This window comes from Tachysurus fulvidraco, chromosome 5 (assembly GCF_022655615.1).
Source record: "Tachysurus fulvidraco isolate hzauxx_2018 chromosome 5, HZAU_PFXX_2.0, whole genome shotgun sequence".
Classification (NCBI taxonomy): Eukaryota; Metazoa; Chordata; class Actinopteri; order Siluriformes; family Bagridae; genus Tachysurus; species Tachysurus fulvidraco.
The window spans coordinates 29,251,222-29,267,247 of NC_062522.1; the positions used below are offsets into that span (position 1 = coordinate 29,251,222).

The window sequence follows — 16,026 nt, forward strand, 5'->3', positions numbered from 1 at the left end:
AGAATCATTTTTCAAATCTACTTCTACATAATGTCCAACACTGTTATAGAGTAAAGTTTCTAGACACATAAAAACAACCACAAAGAGATATCGTTATACTTTTTCTAGAGAACTGTGGAGCTTAGATCTGGTTAATAACCTGAGCTTTTAAACTGTAAATCAATTATCGAATGTAAAAGAGTGGCTTGTGTGCACGGAGCAACACCCCTACTGTAAAATCAGAGCAGCTGCAAAGAGGTTAAAAGGTCTCACTAAAATGCTTTTAATTGAAAGAATGACAAACACGGCGACAAAAATACAAAATGGAGAGCAGACAGGATAAAAATGGAACGAGGGATTAAGAAGCAGGTTAAAAGGAGACGTGTAGTCTGTGGTCTGTCCAGTGCAAAAATATGCAATTCAAGTCCTTCTCGTGATGAGAACCAGGAGGTTGACAAAAGGTCCAAGGGTGAGGAGCTACCAGCTAGGCCTCATCTTCCAGAGAGAGAAGAGAAAGTCTGTACTTGGGAGACGATCCGGTAGCGTTCAGAGTCCAGGCATGACGTAGGCTATGTTATCCAGAGTGTTTGACTTAAAGAAATGGAGAGAAGAGGAAAAAAAAAATCAGATATATCAGTTTACTTGCATTTTGACTGACTTTGCTGATGACTGATAACGGACTCTTCCTATAGCCAATCACAAAATACTACTGACTCATTTACTGACCATTAACGATTCAACGATTCAAACACAAATCTCATCTATTAGAGCCAATACAATACATGTTAGTCTTTATTCGATTCGGTGGCAATATCTTGTACAGAAAAATGTGTATACTGTAATATTTATGATCCTGAAGCCTGTAGCCAGAAAAGCCCTATAAAGAGCAGTATGTTAAAGGGTTCAAGCTTCTGGACTTGTTAAATAATGTTTGTAGAATTCAGTATTATATTTGACAGTAAGTGAGTATCTGACTACTAGATTTCAGTGTAATAGGCTTTCTGCATGAAGCACTGATTGCTATTTTGTTAACAACTCTCTCATTTGCCAGAGACCTTGTTATACTAGTGTTGGAATTGTTTTAGCCATAATTTACTGTAATTATGTGTCTGTAATCACTGCAGGATCTGGAACAGTAAGATGGTGTAGTTACCAGTACGTGAGGAGGGCAGCCGTTAAGTTCTGGCACCTGAGCAGTGAGACATGCCAGAGGGCCAAGCGCACACAGCACAGAGTCCAACAGTACAGAAAGAGAGCCTGATACCGTCACCATCCCCTACACACACACACACACACACACACACACACACACACACACACACACACACACACACACACACACACACACACACACACACACACACACACACACACACACACACACACTAAAGTTTGATACATCTCAAAACTAAGCCAGGATCTAGGATGCAGTTTAAGTTTAATAGACTTTACCAACAGTGGGGCGATTACATTGATATTCATCCTACCCATTGAGCCAATTGTCCACTGTCAAACTTTTGGTGTATAAAGGCAGAGTTTATAATTGTCTGGGAAGGAGTGAACATTCGGTATCTGTATTCGAAATTAAAATTTGTTCGGAAGAATTCCAGTTTAAACTTATAGCAGTGTGTCATACCTCAGTCTCCTGAAGCCTGCGGCCAATCAGGGACAGGGATTCGCCCAGCAACTGCAAGTGGGCAGCAGCATCGATTGGGTCCACCTCGGAATCTCTGAGTGGGGAAGGCGAGGGTTCAGTTGCTGGACCCAGAGACGGTCCGTTCTGAGGCAGTGTCACAGCGGGCTCTGGCCTCTTCGGCACCGCTGCTACTATCTGTGTTGCTGTTGAGGTCGGAGAAACCACTCCCGGGAACTGAGCAACACCTGAAGGGGGCAGAGACAACAGATGACTACATATTCTCTTTAAAATCTTCAAGCAGATCTAAGATACTGTAAGATAATTTGTCTACAGTATGCTACACGATACACAGCAATTCGGGTGATCTGGTCACGCGTTTTTAATTATTACAGATCTAAATTTTATGCACTATCCATAAGGATTTATTTTATGATGTTTGCATATATGTAATAGGGCAGATCTGTTTGTCAAGCCGCCTGGGAATCCAACCACAAGACTGTTCACCCATCCACATGTCTATATATCCGTGTTTGGACATCTGTCAAACTGTCTCTCCACCAATTTAAATGCTCGTGTCTCAATCTGTCCATCCATATGTCGCATTCTGTCTGAAATGATGTGTATATCTGCGGGCGAGCATGTTCAGCAGATGGGTTATTGCTCTAGGGCTCAGTGTTGAAAGCAGTAATCTGTGAACCTTTAGTTTTGCTGGTGTCTTTGGCAGGTTTGGGCTGGCTGTGTTTACTGTGTTTGCTTGTAGTGGACTCGTACTTCATCTGCTTGTGCTGCAGATACTCCGCCCTCTCCCTCCAGACCTAAGACATCAGTATGGTGAACTTAATAACACACATCTCTCAGCATGAAAACAAAACCGATTCATTCTACTAACAAAATTCCGATCCGCATACGATATGGATAAAAAATACTAAACATACCAAAGCTCAGGGTATGACATATTTAAATGACATATTTAAACACCTATTCGGTTTAGACACTGACCTGTTTGTCTCCCTCAGGTAGCTGCTTCCATGCATCTGCCAACTTCTTGCTTAAATCTCCAAAATCTGCCAAATAATACAGTAAACATCTCAGTCAAATGATCCGAGTGAATGTTTTCTCCAGCATCATTTCTGGGAGACGCATCATTCTTTTTATTCTTCATTCATTTTCAGTCTCAGTTAATGACTCCTAATATTTGCCGACTGTGTAGAAACGGCCCTGTACGCTTTTGTTGACCTATAAATATACCTATACATCATCTCAGGACACTGTTAGCACTTAACAGCCTTGTCCTAACATTTATACACACATGTAAGAACATAGCAAACATTCAGAGTGAGGATTATATGCACAGTAACAGGCTGATGAATACACAATGACATCAGAAACCTATGATCCAAGTTTTTTTTATTGTGCGCCAGAAATGAGACACTAATTACATTATGACTGATTTACAGACAGATAAAACAGATGAAGATAAATCTGCCATTTGTGTGCATGTACTGACCGAGACCTGGCTGCTCCTCCAAGATGCTCAACCTGTACTCTTTAGAGAAGATCTGATACGCTGTGAGGACCTTCTTCTTTGCCTGCAACGCAGAGAGCAAAAAAATAAAATAAAAAATGAGTTGGAAACTAAGTGGAGCTTAACTGCCCAATGCAAGATCCTGTCATTTACCTTCTGAGCCTTTAATCTGGCCTTCTGTTCTTTCTTTCTCTTTTTGTCCGTGTGTGATCCTGACCGTCCTACGGCGTACGAACCCCCGTCTGAGCTGCCATTGGCTGCGGAACAAATCACAGACAGAGAAAGATAGAATATGTCATATGATTAAGATGATTATATATATATATATATATAAAAACAATTGCATTAGCGGTTGTTTTTCTTCATACATTTGACGACGTGACGACGCTCTTTCTCCTTGTCTTTCTTCTTCTTGCTCTTCTTGCTCTTTTTGCTCTTCTTTCTGTACTGGTTGAAGGAATCATCGATGACCAGCTGACCTCCTTCTTCGTCTTCCGCTGACAAGGAGTTGTCGTCATTGAGCAGATCGTAAGATCCCCCGTAATGTCCTGCGATGAAAGGAAGTCAGGAAGTCAAATGTTATTAAAGAAGGAGCAAATCAGTGGATGGAGGCTTTTTCCCTCATGGGAAGTCATTTCTGGGCAAAATTATCTATGTGTATAATTAACTACAACATCAAGCACAAATTTTAAAAACAATTTGCTTTTCGTGGTTAAACTGCAAAGTTTTCGATATATGTTTCCATAGTTACTGTTTTCTTCCTCTTACATAAAAGGATTAGTTTGTTATTTGTTAAACTTTATAACCACCTGGTTCTGTCTCACGCATTAGAACAGATATAAACAGCCTCTTATTTTGTAACTGAAACTAATGACACCAGAAACTCTTTCCATAAATGCTGCTTCCAGTAAAATCACACGATTTAGCTGTTACTATAGAAGAGATAACAATGACTGTGTTGATATACACTATTGATTTGTCTGACAGCCAGAACTACTTTTAAAGACTCTGGTTAGGTTAAAAAACACTGACATAGGCTGCTGTTTTCCTGCAATGTATCTATTATCTTATCTAAATATTGAATTCAGACTTAAATCTAGCAGACAAAAATATTAACTCATTTTAGTCCATTTTGAACCACAGGACAAATCCAGTGATTTCATCTCATAAAAGACAGCACAAGATACTTACATGCAGTCCAGATGTTTATTATTTATGTATTGCTATCTCTCTAATACAAAACTAATATTTATCTCAGCAGCCATCTTTAAGGCAAGAACACTTTATTCTAACCACAGTGGCCTATTTTCTCTGTAAAGCATAAATGCAGAGATCTATATTTTTTTTAAGGAGTACCACACGGTTAGAGAAAGTCATTTGTGGGCTGAAATCCACCACAGAATGGTGTGTGCTAATCTCAGTGTGTTGAATCTTTTGTACACCTTACTGACCGCAAGCTTTTTTCGGTCAGAGGCTGCAATCTGACTGGCTTATAAAAAAAGAAACTTATAATGAAGTGTTTGTTTTTGCAGTCAGTAAATGATATTTTGCTGTTGGGCTTCGACAATGTTGTGTGGTTGGTTATTTTTGCCTCATTCTTTGAAAGAAGTAAGTTGTGTGTGCACCGGTTTGTTCAGCTAATAAAAGCTCTGATTCTTTGACATATTTTTTTTTGGCAGCTCTTCCTTGACCACCTTGATAAGATTCTGCTTCACCTGCCATCTGTTCCTCACCTTCCAGCTCCACTTCCTCCCCGACCATTGGCAACGCCTCTCTCGTTACATGCGGTTTCTTCTTAGCTGTTTTGGGCATTGGTACGCTTTCTCTCCTGCGATCTTTATTTGATGGGAGTGAGGGGTATGACGGTTTCTTGGGAAGCATAGGGCAAGGTTCTGAGCCCACAGCTGTAGGAGAGGTGATGGCCTGAAGCAGACCCATGGCGGTCATGCCATCGTGAGGGGAACTGGAGGGCGCTGCGGCGGACATGGAGCTGTCGGATGGCCTTTTTTTCTTCTTGTGGTGATCTGGGGGGAAAGTTGTATACATTCACTGGTTTATGATGTAATCTTGCATTTAATATTTTGTAAAGAAGTCTCATTGGTTTCCTAATATGTTATGGCAGCACTTGCTTACTTGTAAATTTAGAGGATCTGACCACCAAAACCTCTTGCTTTTTGGGTGAATATTATTAGTTATTTTTTGCCATTGCTCACCCTCTAACCCACCTTTGTAATGATAATCGTCATGATGCTTCTTTTTCTTCTTGTGAAACTCGCCGCTCACTGCAAACCCATCAGACTCCTTTTTGGAAAACCAGACAACAATGTAGTACTCAGTTTAGTACTGAATAAAAACACAAGTATTAAGTGTCACCAGTAACCCAGTATACAACTTGTCAGGTTTCGTTCTTCACACCTTGGGACGCTTCTTCGAGGACTTGCGAACCTCAGCATCGATGATCTCCTCTTCTCGCAGGAGGTCCTTGTAAGATCTCCTCTTCTCTCTCTGACTGCGGCCTGCCACCAGGCTCACCTCACCCTCCATCTGATAAATCATATGCAAAGAGAGAGCGTCACACACTGGTGTGTGTATATCGAGCGTCCCTGATGTGCCGAAAACGGTTCACTACATAAACATACGTGTGTGGTATGGCGTTTGTCTCATATGATAAAAGGTTAGACAATGGCTAGAGGTTCTCTGTGGTCCTTTCTATGCTCTAAAACACATACATGATCTCAGGCGGTGTTATTATTTAGATGATTAGTTACATAAGGTGGATTTTGGAAGACACTAACGATTCTAGGATCAGGGTTTGAATTGTGTGACTTTTTGAAAATATGGAATATAAAACAGAAACAGTTCCAAATAACCACTTCATCATCATCATCATCATCATCATCATCATCAAATATCCCCCATGTTCTTAGTTAGAAATGAAACCGCAGTTGAAATCGGATTCATCTGGGTTTGTTGATATGTGCACACGTTTTGTTTCTTTATGTCATTTCTCAGATCAAACTACTCCAAGAAAACACATGATTAAATCTCAGAGCTCAATGCGATTTTATTTACTTTCTGATTTACAATAGCACTCAGCCTGTGTGAAATTATTCCGATGAGATCTAACTGAAAGCTAGGAGGCGGATCCAAGGATATAAACAAGGATTTCCCGCCTGGGTTTGAAAACAAATTCGTGGCTAACACACACTTCTGTATAATGTTTGCCGTCTAGCTTTAGCTCTCTCTCTCTCTCACTTAGCTTACAGGCTTATTGGCGTTGTGTCCCAATCGGCTTCCTAATGCATTCATAGTGCACTTGAAAATGACATAAAACTCATTTACACAAACCCTACGTAGGGCACACATCTAGGGAGTAGACAGCTATTTGGCATTCAGCCTACCAAAGGTAAACTAAACTAAACCAAGCTTTAGCAAACAGCTAAGTAGTTAGCCAGCCGGCTAACTTTCGAATTCGTTAATGCAAATTCTAAATGCTGAATTGATCGCTCTAATGTGCGGATTATATCTGCTATTAATCGTCAGCGTGAATTTTAAGAAACAAAATGAAAATCTCATTCAATATAATAGAGAAATTACCATTAACTAGCATACATAAACTTCAGGCTATCCTCGCCGCCATCTTCTTTTTTATTCCACCAAAGAGCTGAATAGAAGAAGGCGATAAAGGCGAAATAGCGCCCCCAGCGGTTTGGGTGAAATAAGAACAAATGTAAAAACTATTGTACAATCTAAAAGTGTCTTAAACGTTATAAAAAATATTTTGCAAACATTTAGCCTACATAAAAAAAAGAAAGAAAGAACGAAATCAATAAATAATAATAATTATTATTGGGGCAGTCATGACCTAATGGTTAGAGAGTCTGACTTGTAACCCGAAGGTTGTGGGTTCGAGTCTCGGGCGACTGAGGTGCCCTTGAGTAAGGCACTGAATCCCCCCCAACTGCTCCCTGGGCGCCGCAGCATAAATGGCTGCCCACTGCTCCGGGTGTGTGTTCACGGTGTGTGTGTGTGTGTTCACGGTGTGTGTGTGTGTGTTCACTGCTGTGTGTGTGCACTTTGGATGGGTTAAATGCAGAGAATGAATTCTAAGTATGGGTCACCGTACTTAGCCATATGTCACTTCACTTCACTAATAATAATAATAATAATAAAACATAATAAACTGCATTATAAAGAATAAGAATAAATCCATTATTTAAAAAGAGAAAGTACATGCCACAACTGACACGATGCTTACAGTAGCATGTCTACCAAAAGGTAAGGTAAGGAGCCCATCAATCAGAGAGGCAATAAAGAGACCACGGGTATTTCCCTACATTACACTCCTACCCTAATCCTTCACTGGCGAGCTCAACTTGAAGACTAATGTTGTGTTTCTGCCAAATGTAGGACTTTGTGGAAGGGAAAATGGTCAATTTTGGTCAAATCAGGTGAGAGAAAATACAATTCCTTCACGTTTCATTAGGCTTTGTGGTGTCTTTGGTTTATGGCTGTACTGTACTATAGCTACTCTCAGGAAAGATGTAGATGACACTTATCCACTCTGTTTATTCCGTCCTGACTTTTGATGGAGGGTTTCCTTGTGGCTGTGCTATATTATTTTCATGGTTTAACAAATGAAAAACAGCTACGGCACAGATACGATTCTGCCTAGACGACATCTACCATCCACCTAGGAGTCAGTCACTGGAACTAGACTCAACCAAAGTGGAGTAGCTCAACCAAAGTTCAGAAGCTTTCCTCAGCTTAAATTATGGATCTCATTTCATTTTACATTATAGATGGCAGGACATTTTTGTTGTGCACACAAACACAGTGGACAGTCTTTTAATAAGTGAAGTGAACTGAACTGACGTGACATATGGCTAAGTATGGTGACCCATACTCAGATATATTCGTTCTCTGCATTTAACCCATCCAAAGTGTGTGTGTGTGTGTGTGTGTGGGGGGGGGGGTCGTTGCTCTACTCAAGGGCACCTGAGTCGTGGTATTGTCGGCCTGAGACTCGAACCCACAACCTTAGTGTTAGGAGTCAAACTCTCTAACCATTAGGCCAGGACTTCCCCAGAAACAAGCGTGTAATCTGCGTCGTCACACAGCCTCCATATATACAGCCGGTGATAGGTCAAACCTGCTGAGTTGTGATTTGAGCACTCAGATAACCCTGTGCTCGAATCAGAACCGTGACTCAGCGTGGGCATGTGGAAATGATTAGTTTACACTACATGGAGCTGATAAACATGAATAAGCAGTTCCAAACTACCAAAGAGTAGACATACGTCTGAGAGGACTACTCCTGTGCATAAAAACATTCTGAACTCTTAAATGCTTTTCCTGAAAGAACAGTAAGGATATATTTGTATTTGTAAAAAAAATATAATAAATAAATAAATAAATAAATGAATAAATAAATAAATAAATAAATAAATAAATAAATAAATAAACAAACAAACAAACAAACATACATGTGATTCTTTAATCTAAGGGATCTTGAGAAGGTCACACAGGTTTTTATGATGTTGCTGGGCTTTTAGTGGGTAACCATAGAACAGCACGAGAATGATGTGACTGTATACTGACTGATCGGGTTAGTTAAGAAATAAAACTGGATAAGATGTGATGTTTTATCAAAACGTATTGTGTTATCGACTGATTAAGTTAATTAGACAAAAAACCGGTTGTCGTGTTACAGGGAAACCTGTGAAGAACTTACTGTCACAAACCAATAACGTGTCTGTTACTGATAATAACACTTTCTCTTTCATTGCACATACACATACGATATCGGTTGTATTTTTCTGTTACAATGAACGATCGAATTCGGTTTAAATTTGCTTCAGTGTTTTATTTTAAAAATGTTTGTTTATTTACAAGTATATACAGATATTGTACATTTCTGTAATTTCGGAAAGTACATTAAAAGTTACACATAGTCTCTCTCTCTCTCTCTCTCTCTCTCTCTCTCTCTCTCTCTCTCTCTCTCTCACACACACACACACACACACACACACACACATACTTGCTACATTTAGCATATGGCATCAGATAATCCAGTCTCAAAGTAAACATGTAATTGTTATAAAACATATAAATAATTAGACAGTATTCAAATTAAAAGTGCATTCTGGACGTATACAGAGATTTTTCCTGATCAGGGAATTTTGCCTCGACTCGTCACTATATATCCGTTTGCATATCACAGTCTTTAAAGCGCATACATTCCCATTCCGACTGCCAGAGCGAAACACACACCGAGGAGCATCCTGAGCAGCTGAGAAGGGGATGTCAGTGAGGAGGACAGCGCTGAGCTCTGATTCACTCTGACATCTGAGGAAAGAGAGACAGTCGAGGCATTAACATGCTGGATATGATAAAGATCGCTGGCTTTGTGCTGCTTGTGTTTATCTGTGTTGTACCTGGTGTCTCGTGGTTGTGTGTTTTGTTTCTCTGCCTCAGTTCATTCTTCTCAGAGATGCTCACCAAGTTCTGGAGATCATCAAAAACCTGGAAAACAAACCACGCACAATGGAGTTACTTTTCTAAAAGATCCAACAAAATGTACCGTGTCTTTAGGTGAATCTGTGTGAAGTGAAGTTTTCTAACCTGGATGTTGTACTCGAAGGCTCTGACAGCTTCCTCCAGCACTCCCTCTCTCTGCGTCTCTGTCAGCTCGATGCTGTTCATCCTGCTTCTGTACAGCTGCTTGAACAGATTCGGGCTGCTGACGGCAGGAAACGTGAAGAACGCCAAACCCTCCCCGTTCTTCAGTCCTAAAGCCTTCTGGGTAATACGGCCCAACACCTGGCCACCTGACAGGTCACCCAGGTAGCGAGTGTAAGCGTGAGCCACGAGGCGTTCAGGATGCTCGCTGCCAATCTGAAATAAGAGAGAAACAACTTGAATAATTCATTACAAAGTACCAAATGACATGAATTCATTTATTTCGATGACAACAGTGTGTACAGTACAGTGAGAGTTGAATCCAGCTACACTTCTATTAACAGCATAATGGAAGCGTGTCTTCTATCAGTATGTTTACACATCAGCATGTTTCTTAAATCTTCTGCAGTACCTCTCTCAACCCCTGAGCGTATCTCAGCGTAGCAGACGGTACGATCATCTTCTCTCTCCAGTCCTGTCCATAACAGTGCTCCAGATCTTTCTTGAGGGCCTCCATCCTGCCCAGTTCCTGAGGAAAGTAAATTGGTGCCACACTTTCATGAGATGCGTTCCTGTCCAGTTCCTCTTCTAAAGCTTCGTAGATCTTATACAAGGAGCACAGCAGGAGCTGAGGACAGAGTCAGAGGAACAATAAGAACTTTAGAGCCATATTTAAAGAGTCGTATCAAAGACATTCTCACAGTATAAAACAGTGACACTTCAACCTGATTTTAAAGCTAATTGGGATGAGAGTGTTGTTAAGGACCAGGAAGATGGCTGACCTTATACTGCTGCAGGCTGATGTTCGCTTTCTGGAAGCTCAGCATCAGTTGTGTGTTCTCGGCTCGGACGTGGCTTTCTTTAGTCACGGCCTTTATCTGCTCAGACAGATCACTGTAGAGAGACAGAGTGAGAGACGTCCTGTTAGCGCCGTGATAACCTACATATCTACATAGAGCCTTCTTAACTACACATAATTACACTTTTCATTAGGTTCGTTTTTAACAAAGACGGTCTGTGGAATATTAAAACTTTTCTTTAATCTTTAAGATTTTCCCTCTTACCTGTCTGTGACCTGAACCTTCTCACACTGTACTTTCTGCTTATCTGCTTCCATTTCTGTGAGACATAAAGAAGAGCAGCTACTGAGAACAGAGGCAGTGTGTAATCTCTGTGTCGGAGCATCTCATGGAGACAAATACATAAGGACTGAATGTGGAGCAAAATAACAAACAAGTCAAAAGTACATTTAAAAGTCATCAGGTCTCAAATGTTTACTTACTCTGGTCGTCTCGGGATAGTTTTAGTTGTGTAGAGTTGTGTAGTTTTGGAGATCTTCTTGGCTCTGTTGTTGGTTGTGGAGTTCATTCTGCAGCTGCTGCTTTTATACTCACTCTCTCGCTCCCTCCTTCTGTTCACATCAGGGTGAAAACAGGAAGCTGTATTCAGGCCAGCAGAACAAAGCTAGTGGGAGGATCTACAGCTAACCGTGACACAGCACACAGTGTGAAAGAGAGGAAAAAGCAACACTGACTGAGAGAAGGAGAGAAGAAGGAATCAGGACTAATCATGACACAACGACATTCTCCAGGCTGAAAATAAAAGCAGGAAGGTCACTTAATGCTTTTTACACATTATGCACACATGGCTTCACTTCACTTTTTCTATGCTCTCGGCAAATCCTGTTACTGCTCTTCGAAACAGAGGAACTGCTTAGTCACGTTTAGCTCGTCCGTCACTGGATTGCGCATGAATCATTTCCACGTTCCTGCACTGATTGCTGGGCGTTTGTCTGAGTCATGGTTCTGATTTTAACACTGCGTTAAAAGCACAGCTCAGCAGTCTGGAAGAAAACAGTTTCTAATTAGTAACAAGAAGGGAGATACACTCTGTTGAATTCTGCAGTTTTAACTGTACTGGGATTAGATAAACATTAATTCTGCTGCAAGACAAATCACAGTTTATATAGCTCTGACATCTCCACATGATCTAAGAGTAATAATAATCAGATTAAAAACACACACATAAGCAGTTATAACGTACATGAAAACAAGAGGTAACTTGTTTTGGACATTCCACAACATGTTTTTTGCCCTAGGTTTTTGCCCGTGTGTTGGGCAGCAGAGAAGTTTTCATAAAGTAAATGCCATAACAAATGAATTCTATCTGTTTATCAAGCATTGTGTGTGTTAGCTTTGTTAGCATTCACATGTGTACTTTTACCCCACAATGTCAACATGCATAAGCAGTAAAGGGCAGGTGACTGAACGAGTCACAATCCACTAAGTCATGGTTAGTCCTGATCCCTCCCTCTCTCCCTCTTTCCCATTCCCTCTCCCTCCCTCTCTCCCTTCCTCCATATCAGTCAGTGTTGCTTTTCTTCTCTTTCACACTGTGTGCTGTGTCACGGTTAGCTGTAGAACCTCCCACTAGCTTTGTTCTGCTGGCCTGAATACAGCTTCCTGTTTTCACCCTGATGTGAACAGAAGGAGGGAGCGAGAGAGTGAGTATAAAAGCAGCAGCTGCAGAATGAACTCCACAACCAACAACAGAGCCAAGAAGATCTCCAAAACTACACAACTCTACACAACTAAAACTATCCCGAGACGACCAGAGTAAGTAAACATTTGAGACCTGATGACTTTTAAATGTACTTTTGACTTGTTTGTTATTTTGCTCCACATTCAGTCCTTATGTATTTGTCTCCATGAGATGCTCCGACACAGAGATTACACACTGCCTCTGTTCTCAGTAGCTGCTCTTCTTTATGTCTCACAGAAATGGAAGCAGATAAGCAGAAAGTACAGTGTGAGAAGGTTCAGGTCACAGACAGGTAAGAGGGAAAATCTTAAAGATTAAAGAAAAGTTTTAATATTCCACAGACCGTCTTTGTTAAAAACGAACCTAATGAAAAGTGTAATTATGTGTAGTTAAGAAGGCTCTATGTAGATATGTAGGTTATCACGGCGCTAACAGGACGTCTCTCACTCTGTCTCTCTACAGTGATCTGTCTGAGCAGATAAAGGCCGTGACTAAAGAAAGCCACGTCCGAGCCGAGAACACACAACTGATGCTGAGCTTCCAGAAAGCGAACATCAGCCTGCAGCAGTATAAGGTCAGCCATCTTCCTGGTCCTTAACAACACTCTCATCCCAATTAGCTTTAAAATCAGGTTGAAGTGTCACTGTTTTATACTGTGAGAATGTCTTTGATACGACTCTTTAAATATGGCTCTAAAGTTCTTATTGTTCCTCTGACTCTGTCCTCAGCTCCTGCTGTGCTCCTTGTATAAGATCTACGAAGCTTTAGAAGAGGAACTGGACAGGAACGCATCTCATGAAAGTGTGGCACCAATTTACTTTCCTCAGGAACTGGGCAGGATGGAGGCCCTCAAGAAAGATCTGGAGCACTTTTATGGACAGGACTGGAGAGAGAAGATGATCGTACCGTCTGCTACGCTGAGATACGCTCAGGGGTTGAGAGAGGTACTGCAGAAGATTTAAGAAACATGCTGATGTGTAAACATACTGATAGAAGACACGCTTCCATTATGCTGTTAATAGAAGTGTAGCTGGATTCAACTCTCACTGTACTGTACACACTGTTGTCATTGAAATAAATGAATTCATGTCATTTGGCACTTTGTAATGAATTATTCAAGTTGTTTCTCTCTTATTTCAGATTGGCAGCGAGCATCCTGAACGCCTCGTGGCTCACGCTTACACTCGCTACCTGGGTGACCTGTCAGGTGGCCAGGTGTTGGGCCGTATTACCCAGAAGGCTTTAGGACTGAAGAACGGGGAGGGTTTGGCGTTCTTCACGTTTCCTGCCGTCAGCAGCCCGAATCTGTTCAAGCAGCTGTACAGAAGCAGGATGAACAGCATCGAGCTGACAGAGACGCAGAGAGAGGGAGTGCTGGAGGAAGCTGTCAGAGCCTTCGAGTACAACATCCAGGTTAGAAAACTTCACTTCACACAGATTCACCTAAAGACACGGTACATTTTGTTGGATCTTTTAGAAAAGTAACTCCATTGTGCGTGGTTCGTTTTCCAGGTTTTTGATGATCTCCAGAACTTGGTGAGCATCTCAGAGAAGAATGAACTGAGGCAGAGAAACAAAACACACAACCACGAGACACCAGGTACAACACAGATAAACACAAGCAGCACAAAGCCAGCGATCTTTATCATATCCAGCATGTTAATGCCTCGACTGTCTCTCTTTCCTCAGATGTCAGAGTGAATCAGAGCTCAGCGCTGTCCTCCTCACTGACATCCCCTTCTCAGCTGCTCAGGATGCTCCTCGGTGTGTGTTTCGCTCTGGCAGTCGGAATGGGAATGTATGTGCTTTAAAGACTGTGATATGCAAACGGATATAAAGTGACGAGTCGAGGCGAAATTCCCTGATCAGGAAAAATCTCTGTATACGTCCAGAATGCACTTTTTGAAATCATTTTTTAGGAATATTTTCTTATGTTTTAAACACTGTTTAATAATAATAATAATAATAATAATAATAATAATAATAATTATTATTATTATTATTATTATTATTATTATTATTGGACTTATTCTGATTACTTAAATAGGATAAACATGGTCAGTGTTAGTGTTTTAACCAGATAATGTTTTGTACAGGATATGAGTAAATAAGTAAAATATTAAATACATGTAAATATTTGCAGAATATTACTATGTAGATATTTTGGCTATTTTTTAATAAAATGTGGAATAAAACAAAAACAATCTCATATTGCTATTTATTTGTACATGAGACTGTGATTTTATGGGTTTGGTAAAATCTCAGACAGATTAGAGTTAAGAAGCGGGAGGAAAGGATGCACAATTTTCAGTTTTTTTAAATAAATCTTTTTGAAAAAGCATCAAGTTATGAAGAGTTTTTTTCTTATTCGTGCTACCAGTCACATTCCAAAGACAAGCAAAACAAAGACATATTAAGAACAAGGTGACAATAAAAGAGTTAAAGATTTGTCAGGAATTTTATGACATCTTGAAATAAAAAAAATATCCAAAACTTCAATGATGCGATATATCATTAATAAGGGCATCTGGTGTAAAAGATGTATTTTAAAAGCAAAGGACGACGATGCAGACAAAAATACCAGGAGGCTTAAAATGGTACGAAAACTCTGGTAAGTCTAAGTTTCTATCCACATGATCCAAGCACCAGCTTAGATCATTGTGTCTTGACATTCCTGCTTTTTGCACCCAAACAAAGAAGGTCATCAAAGTCAAGTGTGTTCCACTTGAGCACAATATTTCCAATCAAAAGACAGAATATCTTTCAAATCCAGGAGACCTTGGTGGTTGTAATGCTATTGAGTCAAACTTGGTCATTATATTTTACTGATGGAATTGTCAGCTTGACAATTCGTCATGAGATGGAAGGAGGTGGAGGATGATATTTTCACCAGGCTAAGATAAACTTGCTGAGTCAGATGGTGCTTAGAATGAAGGAATAATAGAACATCAGCATAATAATTGCATGAAAATTCCTGAGAGTGGATGACGTTTCCTGGTAAACTGGTGTATAGGAGGAAGATGAGAGGGCCAAACATATAGGCTTGAGGTTTACCACTTTTGACCTTGAACTTCTTGCTGTTCAGTGACACCATATAGGATCTTCCTGAGAGGTACAGTAGGACTCATCAGAGTGTAGTTCATATGATGGCAAATTAGGACAGCAAAGGTAGTCAGGACAATTCCCTATTTAACCAGCAGATAGACCCAGTAGTCCTAATCGTCTGAAGAAAAAAATGATTTGTCACATATACAGTACAGTGAAACTCCTTACGGTCTAAGCACAGGGTCACCCATGGTATGTTACCATAACACCAGACCTGCTCAAAGGAACTGGGGCTTAATCTCCCAATCTTAAGATCAGGAACCAAGCCACTACTGAGCTGCTACTATCCTGACCAGTACTGCAGTGGATCAGGACTCCATTTTGGAAACAATGATCAAGGAAGGAGGACATCCTGGATTGCAAGACACCATGCACACAAAGGATAAATCTAGAGTGACTAATCCACCTACAGGCATGGTTTTGGTAGATGGGAGAAAACTGGAGGGCCCACAAAAATGCCCAGAAAGAGGAACATGTGAAACAGTTTAGACATTAACATGAGCTCAGGAACGAAACAAGAACATTGTAGGCGTCTTTAGCAATGTAACCAGCCCTTATG

The 16,026-nt window shown here is 40.6% G+C and overlaps 3 protein-coding genes across 3 annotated transcripts; 1 reads left to right on the top strand and 2 right to left on the bottom strand.

The window, feature by feature from the left end:
* Positions 1-238: 238 nt before the first annotated feature.
* On the bottom strand, positions 239-6,860 carry LOC113634489 (HMG box-containing protein 4-like). The gene is made up of 12 exons (XM_027133489.2): positions 6,738-6,860; positions 5,556-5,684; positions 5,366-5,441; positions 4,874-5,164; positions 3,509-3,688; positions 3,294-3,397; positions 3,123-3,204; positions 2,615-2,679; positions 2,313-2,430; positions 1,616-1,860; positions 1,133-1,255; positions 239-570 (listed from the first exon to the last, which is right to left on the bottom strand). Exons 1-12 carry the CDS (start codon positions 6,738-6,740, stop codon positions 526-528), a joined length of 1,461 nt encoding a protein of 486 aa, XP_026989290.2. The 5' UTR covers positions 6,741-6,860; the 3' UTR covers positions 239-525.
* Positions 6,861-8,985: 2,125 nt separating this feature from the next.
* On the bottom strand, positions 8,986-11,256 carry LOC113634506 (heme oxygenase-like). Its single transcript, XM_027133517.2, has 7 exons — positions 11,104-11,256; positions 10,886-10,940; positions 10,604-10,715; positions 10,234-10,449; positions 9,765-10,037; positions 9,578-9,665; positions 8,986-9,488 (listed from the first exon to the last, which is right to left on the bottom strand). Exons 2-7 carry the CDS (start codon positions 10,936-10,938, stop codon positions 9,367-9,369), a joined length of 864 nt encoding a protein of 287 aa, XP_026989318.2. The 5' UTR covers positions 10,939-10,940; positions 11,104-11,256; the 3' UTR covers positions 8,986-9,366.
* A 1,037-nt stretch (positions 11,257-12,293) lies between these two features.
* Positions 12,294-14,703, top strand: LOC113634505 (heme oxygenase-like). Its single transcript, XM_027133516.2, has 7 exons — positions 12,294-12,436; positions 12,600-12,654; positions 12,825-12,936; positions 13,091-13,306; positions 13,503-13,775; positions 13,875-13,962; positions 14,052-14,703. The coding sequence occupies exons 2-7, from the start codon at positions 12,602-12,604 to the stop codon at positions 14,171-14,173; spliced, it is 864 nt and encodes a 287-aa protein (XP_026989317.1). The 5' UTR covers positions 12,294-12,436; positions 12,600-12,601; the 3' UTR covers positions 14,174-14,703.
* Positions 14,704-16,026: the final 1,323 nt, after the last annotated feature.

What these genes read in the sequence shown, in the direction of transcription:
- LOC113634506 (XM_027133517.2), bottom strand. Translation starts at nt 10,938, where the DNA reads ATGGAAGCAGATAAGCAGAAAGTACAGTGTGAGAAGGTTCAGGTCACA. An exon ending in AAGGTTCAGGTCACAGACAG is followed by an intron (nt 10,716 to 10,885) that starts GTAAGAGGGAAA and finishes GTCTCTCTACAG; the next exon opens with TGATCTGTCTGAGCAGATAA. An exon ending in ACGCTCAGGGGTTGAGAGAG is followed by an intron (nt 10,038 to 10,233) that starts GTACTGCAGAAG and finishes CTCTTATTTCAG; the next exon opens with ATTGGCAGCGAGCATCCTGA.
- LOC113634489 (XM_027133489.2), bottom strand. An exon ending in GGAGGAAGTGGAGCTGGAAG is followed by an intron (nt 3,689 to 4,873) that starts GTGAGGAACAGA and finishes CTTTCATCGCAG; the next exon opens with GACATTACGGGGGATCTTAC. An exon ending in GCGTCGTCACGTCGTCAAAT is followed by an intron (nt 3,398 to 3,508) that starts GTATGAAGAAAA and finishes TTTGTTCCGCAG; the next exon opens with CCAATGGCAGCTCAGACGGG.
- LOC113634505 (XM_027133516.2), top strand. Translation starts at nt 12,602, where the DNA reads ATGGAAGCAGATAAGCAGAAAGTACAGTGTGAGAAGGTTCAGGTCACA. An exon ending in AAGGTTCAGGTCACAGACAG is followed by an intron (nt 12,655 to 12,824) that starts GTAAGAGGGAAA and finishes GTCTCTCTACAG; the next exon opens with TGATCTGTCTGAGCAGATAA. An exon ending in CCTTCGAGTACAACATCCAG is followed by an intron (nt 13,776 to 13,874) that starts GTTAGAAAACTT and finishes TTCGTTTTCCAG; the next exon opens with GTTTTTGATGATCTCCAGAA.